At 31.0% G+C, this 15881-nt stretch overlaps 1 protein-coding gene across 1 annotated transcript; it reads left to right on the forward strand.

Moving 5' to 3' along the window:
• The first annotated feature begins 2635 nt into the window (after positions 1-2635).
• On the forward strand, positions 2636-14666 carry LOC132731963 (uncharacterized). Its single transcript, XM_060718263.1, has 5 exons — positions 2636-2760; positions 9413-9501; positions 9974-10363; positions 11409-11506; positions 12133-14666. Exons 2-5 carry the CDS (start codon positions 9423-9425, stop codon positions 12277-12279), a joined length of 714 nt encoding a protein of 237 aa, XP_060574246.1. The 5' UTR covers positions 2636-2760; positions 9413-9422; the 3' UTR covers positions 12280-14666.
• The last annotated feature ends 1215 nt before the right edge of the window (positions 14667-15881 follow it).

A 15881-nucleotide genomic window follows, 5' to 3' on the forward strand; every position in this document is an offset into this window, starting at 1 on the left:
ACTTCCCTTTCAACTTATCAGGGGAGGTCACCCTTACTGACTTAATTTGTAACCTTAAGAGTAACTTCCCTTTGAACTTATCAGGGGAGATCACCCTTACTGACTTAATTTGTAACCATAAGGGTAACTTCCTTTTGATCCACAAGCGTTTTTGTAATTAGAGGAAATCACTCTTATTGACTTAATTTGTTGTCGCTAGAGTAGCTTCCGTTTAAACCACATACAACAATTGTAATCAGGGGAGATCATCCTTATTGTTTAAATTTGTTGCCCTTAGTGTAACTTTCCTTTGAACCACATACGACTTTTGTAATCAGGGGAGATCACCCTTATCGACGTAATTTGTTGCTATTAAAGTAACTCCCCTTTGAACCACATACGACATTTGTAATAAAGAGAGAACTCCCTTTAATTTTTTTTCAATTAGGTCTTCGATCAATGCTTTAATTATTGTGTAGGGAGATCGCTGTAAATTGGCAAAACTTCTAAGTCCAAAGAGCTACCTCCCTTTTAACTAATACGCTATCTGAATATTATCACTCTTATTGACAAGTTGTTCCCATAGAGTAATTTTACTTTGAACCATAAACGCCATTTACGATTATCAGGGGGAATCGCTCATATTTATTTTCTTCTTTGAACCTGATACGCCGTTTGTTATTATCAGGAAAAATCTCTTATTGACCTTATTTGTTCCTAAATGAGTTACTTCCCTTTGAATCACATACACCATTTGCAATTTTCCCGAGAGATCTCTCATATTGACTGTCGCCACAGCTATTTCCCTTCGACCCCAAAATTGTAACTGACTTTTAAATAGATAAAAAAATCACCACAGTCAATTAATTCTTTCAATTTTCGTAATGTTCATTTTCTTGTAGATTGATTTTTTGAATTTAAAAATGTCTGTTGTGTATTGAATGAATTATCCACATATATATATAAATTATGGCAGTTAATGTGTGTCAGATAGAAGATTTGGTGAATGACAATGTCTAAATTGTCTGAAACTTTAAAAAGGGAGATAAAAAATACAGGAACTGCTGTTGTTTAATTTTTAAAATACGTGTTATTTGTGGTGGAGGTGGGTGGTAGTTTATCAGATCAGGTCATTGTGCCACTTTGAATTCACTATAGCACAGTTTAGCCACTGCATCGTTCATGCAAAGGCAGCTGCCTTCACTTTCGCAAGGGGATTCATGATTAATCACAACCAAAGTGACCATTTGACAAGTGTGGAAATTTTACGATACATTTTACGACCGGTATGCCTAAAATACGAAAGTGAGATTTTTGACGAAAGTGAGCGAAAGTGGGCGAAAGTGACTTTTAAAATTTGAATTGTACCGTTTTATTAGAATTTCACAGTGATTTTTCTGTTTGTAGACGTATATTATTAGCAACTAATAATATTTCTTTTAAAAATTAATCCCTATGATGATTTAATCGCCATTTATTTGCACAATTTCTATACACAAGTTCTGAGATCTTCCTTTCGCTCACTTTAAAAAAATACGAAAGTGACATGTAAAATATTAAATATAGAGTTTAAATTGAAATTTATACTAAAATTGCAGTTTGCAGACGTATATCATCAGAAATATATAATATATATTTTCAATAACAATCAGTATGATGATTTAATCACCATTTGTTTGAATAATTTCTATGCACAAGTTCTGAGATCTTCCTTGCGCTCACATTGAAGAATACGAAAGTGACTTGTAAAATATGAAATAAAGCATTGTTCAAATTGAAAGTTACGCATAAATTGCATTTTTCAGGCGTATAATATCCAAAATTAATATTATGTATTTTCAAAAATAATCATTATGATGATTTTTACCCCATTTTTTCTACATAATTTCTATATATACAAGTTCAACAATCTTCCTTTCGCTCACATTGAAAATACGAAAGTGACCTCTAAAATATCAAATATAAGGTTTAACTGAAATATAATGTTGAATATCAAATTATTAATTTCTGAAAATATACGTTTACAAACTGCAGTTTAAGGACATTTTCAATTCAAACTCAATATTTGATATTTTACAAGTCACTTTCGTATTTTTCAATGTAAGCGAAAGGAAGATCGCTGAACTTGTATATAGAAATTAGGCCAATAAATGGCGATTAAATCATGATTATGGTTATTCATTATAATATATATATAATAAGTTGCTAATAATATACGTCGACAAACAGCAATTTTACTGTAAAATTCTATTAAAACGATACAATTGAAATTCTAAAAGTCACTTTCGCTCACTTTCATCAAAAATCTCACTTTCGTATTTTAGGCAAACCCTTTTACGACGGCTGTAATTAAAGCAGTGATTTTACCTTCTTAATTTGAAATCTAGCTGCTCAAGATCGTTGACGGACGAGAATTCGCGCTATTATTTTTATATGTTCGATCACCATCCCTGTAACAACATTTAGCTGTGTTCAACCGTAATATTTTCCATGATTTTCGCGTAAATTAATGCACCGGTAAAATTTTACAACAACAACAACAACAACAACAACAACAGGTAAAGTGAGAAATAAAGGCTTATTGTACACAATGATAGAAATAATTTCATCAAAAATATACAATTCAAGTTTTTAAATGTACTGCAACTAATTCTGGCGTAAATATTCACATAAAAACAATGTTGGTGCAATGTGAAACTTAATCAAACTTTACTTCATTCGGATAGTTGTGTTTTTCGGATACATCATACATGTAGGCCTATGCCGGAAGTGAAAGACAAAGTATTGAATTCAAATACTTTAATAAACATTATAACTTTGACTTACATTGTGACATTTCATTTTTATATTTTATCAGGGCTCACACTGGCTGAAATGAAATAAAATCGTCAGCTAAAAATGTTATAAGAATTAATACTAGTAAAGGACTATACACAGGTATGGTGATGCTTGACTTGCAAAAGGCGTTTGACACCGTAGACCATGATATTCTTAGTGGAAAGTTAGAATTAATGGGTGTTCAGTCTATTTCCTGGTTCAGATCATATCTTTCAGAACGTTCACAAATTGTTAATATAGGAAATACTTACTCTAAATCAAACAGTGTGACATGTGGCGTCCCCCAAGGTAGTATTCTAGGGCCGTTGCTTTTTCTGTGCTACGTAAATGATATGATTTTAAGTATTGATAATGATTGCAAGTTAATACTCTATGCAGATGACAGCACTATTTTATTCTCACATAAAGACCCGAATTTCATCTCAGAAAAACTTGGGACAGCCCTAGAAAGCTGTTCAGAATGGCTCGTAGACAATAAGCTGTCACTCCACCTTGGTAAAACAGAATGTATGCTATTTGGCCCCAAAAGAAAATTACAAAAGCAAGAACAATTTACTGTTACATGTAATGGTCATAGCATAAAGGGTACTAATTTAGTCAAGTATCTTGGTCTTTATATCAATAGTGATTTATCTGGGGAAACTATTGTTAATAACGTTATTTCTAAAGTGAATGCCAAGCTCAAGTTTTTATATAGGCAGAGCAGACTTTTAGATACTAAAACAAAACAGCTTTTATGTTCAGCCCTGATTCAGTGTCATTTTGACTACTCTTGTTCCTCTTGGTATGAAGGTTTATCAAAACATTTAAAAAGAAAGTTACAAATTACTCAGAATAAGGTATTAAGATTTGTCCAAAACTTACCGCCCAGAACTTCTGTAACAGTGTATGAGTTTGAAAAATTAAATTGGTTAAATGTAGAAAACAGAGTCAAACAGTTAAGACTAAATCATATGTATAAGATTTTTTACAAAAAGAGTCCATCATACCTTAGAGCCGACTTTAGATGTTGTGCTGATGCAAGATTTTACAATACTAGATCAAGCAATTTTAATTTTATTGTCCCCCAGTGTAATTCTGTGATGAAACAGACCTTTTATTATAATGGAATTAAAGACTGGAATGATCTGCCAGAATATATAAAATCCATTAATAATTTTTGTGCAATACAAAAAATCTGTTAAAAAGTACCTACTAGAAAGCTATAAAAGTCTTTCAGAAGATATATATGTGTACAACTATAATGTGTTAGGCACTGTGATCAAATATTTCTGTGATAGTAATACTAGGCTTATTTTAAAAAGGGCATACTTTTATAAATATATTTCCTTTTTCAACCTAAATTTTGACCAAAGTTAGTTAGTTTATATTTTTATTTTTTTATCTTGTTTGTTTTTTAGGGGGGGGAAAGGGTTAAAATTATGTTAGTTTTTTTTTTATTTCTATGGACCCCATTGGAAATAAGCATTTGGCTTAATGGGCTATCCATAGGTGCATAGTACCTCTTATTTTTTATGACAAAAGTGTGCTCTTTTATGCTGTTTTATGATCTCATTTTATATATATGATTTATTTATGTTATCTCTTAACTGTATGATTTTATATTATGTATCTTGTGCTATGTTCCTAAAATGTATAAATAAAATAAATAAAATAAATAAAATAAAATAATTGCCAATATTTTTAACTTAAAAAAATAATAGCCAAAAGTTCTGCGGACTATTCAAGATTTAGCGATTAACAACATAATCAGTTGATTAAATAAACATTAGTAATTTATATATAAAACTTTTTCAGTTTTTTAAGGATTCTCAAATAAACTGATACATTTGTGTACATTTGTGTATATTGATAACTATCTTTTCTTTAATTACATAGAACCTCAACTTTAATTGTTATTACATGTTGGACGGGTCAAATTGAAGATATGATACGGAGTCTAAAAAGAAAAGAATATGTTCTTAATTCATCGCCTTTATTCTTTCTAATTAAAACATGGCGGAGACTGCCGTTGCATAACAACATGTGGCATAAAAACATTTAACTAATTGTTCAACTAAAAATATAACAACGTTTCAACTTTACTCATGTCTAGGGGTACATGCAAAAAGTATTAAAATATAAATCATTATCATTATAATACTGCAATGTAAAATGTTTGGAATAATAACCTGATTAACAACCCAACCTTAATTATTTATATATCTGATTGAAATAAAAACATATTAAACTGATGATTACTAAACTGCTACTATAGATACTTAACTTGAGAATTTACTATTATGCATAAAACAATAACAATCTAAATCATTGGCACAAATGATAATACTGAAAATCAATTAATTTGGCACTTATAACTGTATATACTTAACAAAAGATGAAAGATAATAATGAATTTTCATATGTTCAGTTAGACAAATAGCATATAAACAATGTTCAAAACAATATTTTATATGTTCAACTTTATGTCGTTTATTTAGTAATGTTCAAACAATATGTTACATGCTCGACTTTATGTCGTTTAATTGCCTTTGGGTTCATTTACCAAGCTCTTTCCAAATATGGCATAAAACATGCTATTCTAAATAATTGTCTAAACAATTATTAAACTGTATTTTACTTACGAAAAGTTCATAGTTATCATATAAAATGCGTATTAACAATAAACAGTAAAAATATGATGATATATAGATGAATATCAAAATACGTATGTAAAACGTTTATCCGCGAAAACATATGACTCTCAACTTTAAACATGTTTGCAAGCTAAACAATACAATGTCATTGATAACAGTTACGATAAACAAAAAATACAATGAATAAACCTATCGAAGAAAGTCTTTTTCTTTCTCTTACTTGTTAATACTTACCTAAAAAGAAAAGAATATGTTCTTTATTCATTGCCTTTATTCTTTCTACTTAAAACATGGCGGAGACTGCGCCAAATTACCGCAAAGAATTACTTACGCAAAGAACGCTCAACATTTTTTATAGGGTGCCTACATCAACCTCACATATAGAACAGAATAAAAATGTTATATAGTATAATTACTGTATAACAATAATATTAAAGATTCATTATAACTTTACATAATGCTGTTATCAGACAATTTCTTTTGTTTGTTCTAATCAAATGTTGTCAGCCATAACCACTGTCTATTTCCACATTTCACACAGAACTGGAGTAGATCTAGGTCATATTAGCCTATAGATGGAAATATCACTTGCAAACTCATTCACAGAATGCAGCCTTTTTACTGAATAACTTACTATAAATTGTCATCATCACCAATGTGATACAAATTTTCTGCCATAATAGTAAAGATTTTTAAACAGAACATAGCTTATTTTTACCTTAAAAATAAATAATAAATATCAAAATTATTGGTGTCGCGAAAATGTGACAATTGGGTTTTTTTCTGTTTTCTGAAGAAATATTAACAATTTTGGTTGTTGTGCAAATAGTTGTTTGGAAGTAAATACTTTTTAAATATTTTTAAATATTTTGTCATTGTTTTCCACTGGCGAATATCTAGCCAAAATGCAAAAATAATTGCCAATCTTATAAAATAATCGCAAATTGCGACCGACAGCGTGAGCCCTGTTTTATAGATATGAGCAAAGAAGTTTTTATATTTTAGTTATTTCATACAGTTTAACACAATACATGCATGCACAATATGATTATAACCATAAACACTTTCTATATGAACTATGTAAATAACTGAGGTATATCAAGTGAAAAAATATGAGTTGCTTCCCTTGTCTTTGAGTAAAATCAATATCTCTTATGCTAAAACAATAAAAATTCAACCGTTTTAAAAGACTAGTTTGTTGTGATTTAATGTCATATTTTAAAATTATTTCACCAATTAAGAATTAGGATCTTAGCTTCATCACAGTCTTTACTTCAACACATGTTTTAAATTTAACCCTGAACAGAACATGCTGAATATCTTAAATGGACTTGTCCCACTTCTATTTTTGGGACTGTCCATTATCAATTTTAGGGATATCAATGTGAATATTTAAAATTTGTCAGCTAACAGTAAAGAGCCTGGTCAGACTGCACGGATGTGCAGACTGGCCTGGCTCTATACTGGTGGCAAAGACTTAATGCTTTCGGGTAATGCTTTAACACCAACGTATTTTAATTAACTGTTAAACCTACGATATGTAGACAATTTAATATACGATTTATACAGTTAGATATGCAACCAGGTATCTTTACTGGAAAAACTATTGATAAGAATAGACTGTCATCTTCTAGTTTGTAAAGTGTTTATCTGTGTATTTCATGATCTGGCAGATTGCTTGACAGGTTTGATAAAAGGAAAAGCTTAAAAACAAAAAGAACATTGAAAGACGTCTACTTTGTATATTGTCAAAATATATTGATGTGCCAAAGCTTGATTCTGAGCAGCGATTTTTTTCTCTGAATTGTGGGTCGGTAACCATAATAAAATTGTGAAAGAAAAGCATTGTTTCTTAACAAATTGTGAATTTTTTACTTAAGGTTGTGAATATCTTTTTAAGCAGTAAGAACATAAAATTTCTTTAATGTAGTATTTACTGTTCCGAGACATTTTAAATGATGTTAACAGAAATTACCAGACGCTTGTTTCGGTATTGATTTGTCCCTAGAAGTTTCGTATTTAAACAGTACGAAAATTTAAAGGGTGATTGCACCGGAAAGCATGGTCGGCTAAACGCATTTTAAGATAAACAAAGCACAACAGGCAATATTTTAGCATCATTATGCGAAGAGAGGAAATAATACGTTATTAAAGGCTTAATTAATGGGAATTGTGAAATTTCATCAGAATTGTGAACGGGTCCGTCGGACCCAGTCTGAAAATTGTGAAGGTCCGTTTGTGATTGTGAATGGGTCTGTTATTCGGTACCACTTATATAGGGAAAAAAATCCCTGCTGAGATATTTTCGTTCTGGGGCAGAATCTCACTTTTACATGTGACTGGTGTTCAAAGTTAGTCAAACATCTAAATAACAAAGTTTTCATCCAAAATATTTTCATCTTATAATTAAAGTTACAAAAAAAGTATTTTATGCAATTTTCTACTTCGATGATTGATTTATTAGAAGTATCTTTCTCAAAAACATAAGTTTATTCTAATAGTAGCGCTATCTATAATTAAGTGCACATAAAAACATTTGAGCCGCGTCATGACAAAACCAACATAATGGGTTTGCGACCAGCATGGATCCAGAACAGCCTGCGCATCTGCACAGTCTGATCAGGATCCATGCTGTTAGCTATCAGTTTCTTTACTTGTTATAGGGTCTGTAAGCAAACAGCATGGATCCTGATCAGTCTGCGTGGTCTTGATTCATGCTGGTCGCAAACCCATTATGTTGGTTTTGTCGTGACGCTGCTCAAAATTTTATTTACATTTACTGAAACTGTCTATTGCATTCAATAATCACTTTACACATTAGTAAGAAGGTAAAATTATGATGCTGAAATTTTTGAACTATGTTGAGTTTTGCAAAACACTGGCAAAATTGTTATTTGAATTATTGGGAAATGTAAGTTGTTAAGTAAAAGAGAATTTTAAACTGCGTTAATGATTTAAAGTTGCATTTCTAGAAAGAAAGAAAAAAATTTGAGGTCAAACTTTTGTTGTCAATTCCATCATTAACAAACAATCAGATGGCGTATAAGTTGAAAGGTAGGCAACATTTCCCAAACGAAAAACTGTTTGGGACCTAAATAGGGTAATTTTTCACTGTTTGAGGCCTCAAAAAGTGGGGGTGGGGGATGAAAAGCCCTCAAAACACATCTATATGAAGTAAAGGGTTAAACAGTATACTGAAGAAAATTCACCCCTCTACTGTACCTTTTGTGCAAAAATCTTATTTACTTTTACATGACTTGATTGATTTACAAACAGTAAGGTTTTCATAAACTAGGGGACATTTTATTTCATGATTTCAATGTTGGTGCAACAGATTAGGTAGATGTGATCAGATGATTAAAAAACAACAAACTCTTGCAGATGAAGGCCCTAGCCCTTGGCGTTACATTAGTTGTATTACAATATGTTACTCTTGTTAATATGTTTTGGTGAATACAGTTTAAAGTCACTATGTCATTTACATGTATATGAAGCTATACTATACTTTGCTATGCTTACATTGTATGTATGTGGGGTGCGCGCATCAAATCTATTTTAATTATAACTGTAGCACATTAAAGCTGAACCATCATCATCATCATCATTTTTACTTCATTATGTCATAACCATAATGTTTTGGAAGCTTTGTGTGAATGTGAAACAGAAAGACAAAACATGTTTGTTAAATTAATATCTGGCACATGTCATCCTAGAAAATTAGCACCAGATTGCTTGTCTGTTTCCCCTCTCTTACCATTGACGATTTAACATGGGTGAATTTAAGATTCCGGGTGCATTTTACATGGCTAATGGCGGGAGATGGCAGTGACTCAAAACAGGAGTGTAATGTGTATTGCTATTCGTGGAATATGTAAAAAACTGGCTGTTCAGCCAAAAAAGAGATTACTATTAGTATAAATTCACCTGCACTTACATGTATTTTATAAATTATATTTCAGAGTAGTGACAATGGCTAAGGTTACTCCTGGAATGGAGAAGAGGCAGAAAAGACTAGAAGAGAAGAAAAGTCTGTCTAGAGTAACAAGAGGTCTGTGATACTGTGTACACATTTAAATATGTTAGTTAATAAGACTTTGCAGCTTAGGTTATAGATATTACCCACTGTAATCTTCTTGTTTCATAGATAAATAACTGCTATAAAGACAAGTTTTATAGTTTCTCAGGAAAGTTCTTTCCAGTGGTAGAGTATTGTTTTTGCTAAACAATATTTGTGAACTTAAGAACTAAAAAGATAACTTTGATAACTTTCTATTGATCTGACAAGCCTGGTTTATTTTTTGTTTGTTGATTTTTTTTGAGTCCTTTGATGTCTTTGCTTTCTTTGATTATCCCTGCTGTAAAGCTGGTCTGTCACTCACTAAAAAAGTACATGTTCCTAGAGTTACAAATAATGTTTCATGTTTCAAATGAATACCTTCAGTAGTAACTAAAATTTGCTTTCTTACAACATTTTGAAAATCAGAGTTTTTTTTTTCATTCAAATTTGTGTTTGTTTTCAGCTCGTACAGCCAAACAGAGCTCCCCAGCACCAAAACATCAAGGTTCTGATAAGTCTTTGAGTACAACACAAAAATCAAAACAAACAGACAAAAAATCAGGGAAAACTTCCTCACAAACACTTGCCAAAACTTTAGACTCGAAAGATGTTGCCAGCTCAGACCACACGCCTAAAAAGTCCAGATACGGTAACATTGACGAAGGACCAAATAATCAAGCTGATAGAAATGGTGACAAATCTTCGAAAAAATCTAAACAACTTTATGTTGACGCAGTTGAAAAACTAGAAAATAGTTCCAGTATTCATGTACCCAAAAAGTTAGTGTTGTTTGTTGGCAATTTGCCAGAGGATATTACCAAAGAACAGTTGATGGCTCACTTCAAAAGAGCAGGTTTGTTATTTTATCAGTGTTGAGAAATAAAAGAACCTTAATATGCATACATATTTCTAGAAGTAAAAGTTATAGGTATAATATAGTGTTATGAAAACTTGTTTGGTAATACCAATGGTTTTGAACTTGAACCCATGATATTCTTTGGTTTAATCAAAAAGAACCAAATTGATGACATTTTGCTATACTAATCTCTCTTAAAATTTTAAAACAATGAATCATCAAAGTACAAACAAATTAAAAAAAGGCATTGTTGAACATGCCCATTTTTTCTGTGAATGATAATGGTTGTGAAGGGAAACTTTAGGAGCCTTCCATACTGACTTTGCAGCAACATTCATGATATAGCCTATAAGTGGTTTACAGCACTGTCATAAAGTTCTTCCTGGAACCTTTTAACCTTCTTATTTTGTGATCATTTTCACATGAATGATTCTTAAGGTCTGTTTTTTATTTTGTTTTCCACAATTTATCAGAATTCTTTATTGAAAATTGACTTTTGTGTTACAGTTCTACATATGTTTCTGCTGGTGCAGGAAATAACTTTGCAAGGGACACCTAGGCTTTTAATTTACCAGTAGAATTTCACTTTAGCAGAGTGTGTTTAAAGGAACCCCGCTGAGGTCAAATAGCCTAAAAGCATACAATTTCAAAATCTTACAAATATCAAGAGAAACACTGAAGAAAAAGAATCTGCAAATGATAAAGAAAAAGAATCTGCAAATGATAATGAAGAAATTAACTTAAACTTTAAATTTAATATCAATAGTAAGTGCTATTCTTAGTCTGATTTTTTGAGTCATTTTGCACAATAAAAATAATTATTCTTGAAAAACGGGATAAGTGATCTGAAAATTTGCAGATAAGTTATTGGTTCAGATCTACATGTACAATGGTACATGAATTTTTGGAAACAGTTTCCACTTTCATGTCAAAAAATCTCAGTGGAGTCCCTTTAAATTAACAGTTCACTAACCAAAAATGTAAAAAGTGAAGTTCTCTTCGGCCTTGTTAGATAAGTACTATCATATTATTTTAATGACAGGTGCTGGTGTTAAGTCAGTTAGGTTACCAAAGTACAGAGGCACAGAGACAGGCAAGGGGTTTGGTTATGTTGAATTTAGCAGCACAATTGGTCACAGGGTGAGATTTTATACTTAAAAATTAAAATTACAAAAAGCACAATATCCAGCTAAATTTGTGGACTTTCCTTGACTTTTCACTGATTATGTTATGGGTTTTATAATTTCAGAGAATTCAAAATTAAGCTTTGAGATGAATAAAAGACATAAAGTCTTGCCAGACTGTGTTAAAGTTTTGGTTAGCCTGACTTGATGCTATATGTATAGGCAAGCAATTATTACCGTTATTGTTCAGGGAGTTAATAGATATTTTAATCTTTAACCTACTGATATGGAAAGGGATTAAATAGAGGATATTGAATGAGTGTAGATTTACATGTACATAGTACTAAATTTATTGAACAAGTTGAATAAATATCAAAGTATGTGAGCCTCTCTCAATATTTAGTGAGCCTACATGTATGTAATAAAACTGTATAAAATGTCTTGATTATCCAACGAAAAAGCGACATTACAAACATGCATTATTATCAAGAGTAATTTATAAGGGATTTGGCATCTAGAGTCTCCCTGCATCTATGTCAATGGTAAAAAAAATTTGTCACAGTGGCTTTATCTACAAAAAATGTAATTTAATATATATAAAAATTTGGATATATTTGTACATGTATATTTGCAATGTTTCAGATTGGGCTAAGACTTAACAATACAACATTGGCAGGCAGAAAGATTATCGTCGAGTTTGCATCCGAAGGCAAAGTGACGGAGAAACAATTACAAGAGAAACTGAAACAAAGAGATGATGCCATTCCAAAGATGCCTTTCGATTCATAACTTAATATTACCTCGTAAATTGTCACAATCGTCACATTCAGTTAATTACGCCATTGTTTACAGCTAGCAATACTGTGTTTAGTTAGGTCATTGAGGTGACATTCAGGAAAAAAAAGTTATGTTTCTGAGAAAAAGTTGAATAACATATTTTGTGAATTGAAAAATGTGTTGGAATAGGCTGATTATTATCATACTTTAAAAAGTGCTTTTGTAGTTTTTTCATGACCTTGAAGGTGAGATTGAAATTGCAAGTGCCTCATGGTCAAAATATAGAAAAAGATATCCAATTTAATTACCTCATTTAATGGATTGCACATTTATACTATTAGATCTAGAAAAATGTCAAATTAATTGTTACTTTGGAATGCGAATAATTAAGAAATTAAGTGGATCGGTGTTGGCATCAGTTTGGATATTTGGAGAAAATACTGAAAATCTTATGACAGGTATCAGTATCATTTCATACAGAAATAATTATACAAGATATAGTAACACCTGTCCAAACGGTTCCAGTCTGAGACCGAGTATTTAGACTGGTTTAGAACGATAACCATAGATATAGTAACACCTGTCCAAACAGTTCCAGTGTTAGATCGAGTATATTGATTGGTTTAGAATGGTGAATATTTTAGGGATGTTTCATCATATAGTCAGTGTATTTGATAGTCATTTATTTATATTGCCAGTCCAAAAAAATAATAATAGTTTCACAGACCACTGGTTGCATTTTATAGAAAGTCAGAAATCAGTTGTAAGACAAAAATTGTGAAAAAATTTTGTTTTCACACAAAGAAAATGTTTGCTACAGTCCTAACTTTGCATTGCAGATGAAAATCTTTTACATATTACAGGATAAGATGCATATCATTTTATTTCTTGGCTTTTAGGAACCATTATGTCATAGCTAGGACTTTGGACCTTCTATGAATTTCAGCCCTGATGAATTAGAAAATGAAAAAACAGTTTTTTTAATTGCTTATGATTAAATCATAATAGATAATGATAACATTATAGATTTCACAGTGTTTTCATCCATGACTGTCTTACATAGCATAGTGTGCCCATTTACGTTTGACTTTAAAGAAAAACATGCTATTTTCAGTAAGGACGGTCTTTTTATAGATGCCTCAGTATTTTTATCTGAGGCTTGTCTTAATTTAATATATTAAACAGTACATCCCAAATGAGTTATTATCATAAACATAATATGATATTATAGTGTTGTAAGCTGTAAAGCTTGTAAATATTTAATGTTTCTTAATAGATTAGCCCAATCTGACTTACATTCAGATCTTATTTAGATATCACCTTCACTTTGATTTTCCAAGAAATCTATTTTTAGTCAGCCAATAAAATTGCAGAGTGGCATAAGCAAATTTATTAGTTTTAGAATTTTTTGCCTTTGTTAAATTAAACAGTTTAAAGCAAATAACTTCCCCTGCATTTATCTCAAAATAATGGTGCCATTTTTAAGAGAAATTTCTTTCTGAAACTAGTTAATCAACCAACTTGCATTTTGTTCACCTTAAATATATTTATATTGTAAAAATCACTTACTGGATTTTGGTTTTCCCTGTGGTTAAATTCAACTGCAAGAATCTGAAAGCTAAGCTCTGATTGGTTAATTCAAAGGTCAGGAAAAGTTGACTTCCTATGGTGATTTAAGATCAATATAAGGAGCTGAAATAGTCAGATTGGGAAAAGCTGTTTTTTGTCTTATAAAGAAAAGTAGTTCTAGTTATATTTCATTTATATTTTTTTGTGCTTTCAGTTTTATTTCTAAAATATCTGTGAGACAAAGTTATAAATATCATTTATACCTTAATAGTGCTATCATTAATTTATTATATTTATTACAACTTAATAGTATTTTTTTTTGCATTTAGAATAGTTTTTGTGTTCAGGTTTTGTTTCATGTTTTTGAAATGTTCTTTTTGTTATTTTTTTATTGCTGCTTATTAGGGAGTAGATTAGAGTATAAGAAGTTAAAATGAGCCGCGCCATGACAAAACCAACATAGTGCGTTTGCGACCAGCATGGATTCAGACCAGCCTGCGAATCCGCGTAGTCTGATCAGGATCCATGCTGTTCGCTTACAAACCCTAAAACAAGTAGAGAAATTGATAGCGAACAGAATGGATCCTGATCAGACTGCGCGGATGTGCAGGCTGATCTGGATCCATGCTGGTCACAAACGCACTATGTTGGTTTTGTCATGACGTGGCTCAAATGTATGTTTTACAACCATTTGGGACATAATATGATGGGACAAGCAAGTAGATATTATAACTTCATTATCTTTTCATTATAATTGGTCATGCACCATCATTCTGTCATGTTGATTTTTGTGAAAGGTATTTTTTCCCATAGTAAACAGTGTAAATGAGCATCTGGCATAGAATTTTTTTAATGGTCTTAATATTAAGAAATGTCATGTATGTCAATGTAATTTTTGTGATGCCTGCTACAAAGTTATCGGGACTATAATGCATACTTCTCAGTCATCCTGGTATATAACTTGTCCGGACTACTCCTCAAAACTACTGGTGCAATTTCATCCAAATTTTACAGGAATGATTAGTACCAAGTTTAGTTGTGTATATCTTTGACTACTTCTCTTGTACAACTAATGCAATTTGAGTGAAACCTCAATCACTTCAATTAATAGGTTTTCCAGTTGAATGTTTTTTGGCCCTTGAATAAAAAATGTGTTTTGGCCTGTTAATGATTTTTGTGTCTCCTGCTACACAGAAGTTGCAACATGCTACAAAGTAATCATGACATATAGGGAGCAAATTGGTTAATCACCCCACAATAGAATTGCATAGTTGGTTATCATCAGGCAACACATGTGTTCACTGACCACTCCTGTTTATATACATGATTTAAACACTTTACTTGTTGATAGATCAGCTGTCATTTTGACTGCAACAAAGTATGAAGTTGCTTGTCCAGTTTATATTATGTCCCATCTAGCAAGAAGTTCTCTTCCTTTTATGTCCGACTCATGTGCTATAACATTTTACTTGTTAACCTGTGGTCACATTTTATGAACTATTTTCATTTTTATGTCATATTTAGAGGACTATTTTTTTGTCTTTGTTTAAAAAAATTACTACTAACAGAACTGGTTTCTTGCTTCCATATAGAAGATCTAGTTTTTGAACTTCTACATACATGTAAAAAAAAAAAAATTATACAAAATATTTAAATGTATAATATTAATGAATAATAATGCAGTGATTTATGTGATGGTATATTATGTAACATGTAATTTGTTCTTAAAAAATGGCTAAGAATAATATTTTCTGAAAATGGGCAAGAAATGGTATTTTCTACTTTGGATGTGAGGATTTTGAAACCTGACAGAAGACTTATATTTTCTTTAAACAACTAAATAGACAGAAAGGCAGTAACAATCAGCTTTTCTGAATATATATCTAAACAAATTTATTTAATATAATGAACATAAATTAATGTATTATTTAGTTTGACATTAGTTTACATTTTTATGGAAAAAATATAACAGCTATTGTAATTTAATATGAATTCATATTGCCTTCTTTTCACTTTATGTTTTATCAGTAACAATCTATCAGGCT

Source organism: Ruditapes philippinarum, unplaced genomic scaffold (assembly GCF_026571515.1).
Source record: "Ruditapes philippinarum isolate M1 unplaced genomic scaffold, ASM2657151v2 ctg3483_1_1_1_1, whole genome shotgun sequence".
In the NCBI taxonomy this organism is placed as follows: domain Eukaryota; kingdom Metazoa; phylum Mollusca; class Bivalvia; order Venerida; family Veneridae; genus Ruditapes; species Ruditapes philippinarum.

What these genes read in the sequence shown, in the direction of transcription:
- LOC132731963 (XM_060718263.1), top strand. Translation starts at nt 9,423, where the DNA reads ATGGCTAAGGTTACTCCTGGAATGGAGAAGAGGCAGAAAAGACTAGAA. An exon ending in TCTGTCTAGAGTAACAAGAG is followed by an intron (nt 9,502 to 9,973) that starts GTCTGTGATACT and finishes GTTTGTTTTCAG; the next exon opens with CTCGTACAGCCAAACAGAGC. An exon ending in GCAGCACAATTGGTCACAGG is followed by an intron (nt 11,507 to 12,132) that starts GTGAGATTTTAT and finishes GCAATGTTTCAG; the next exon opens with ATTGGGCTAAGACTTAACAA.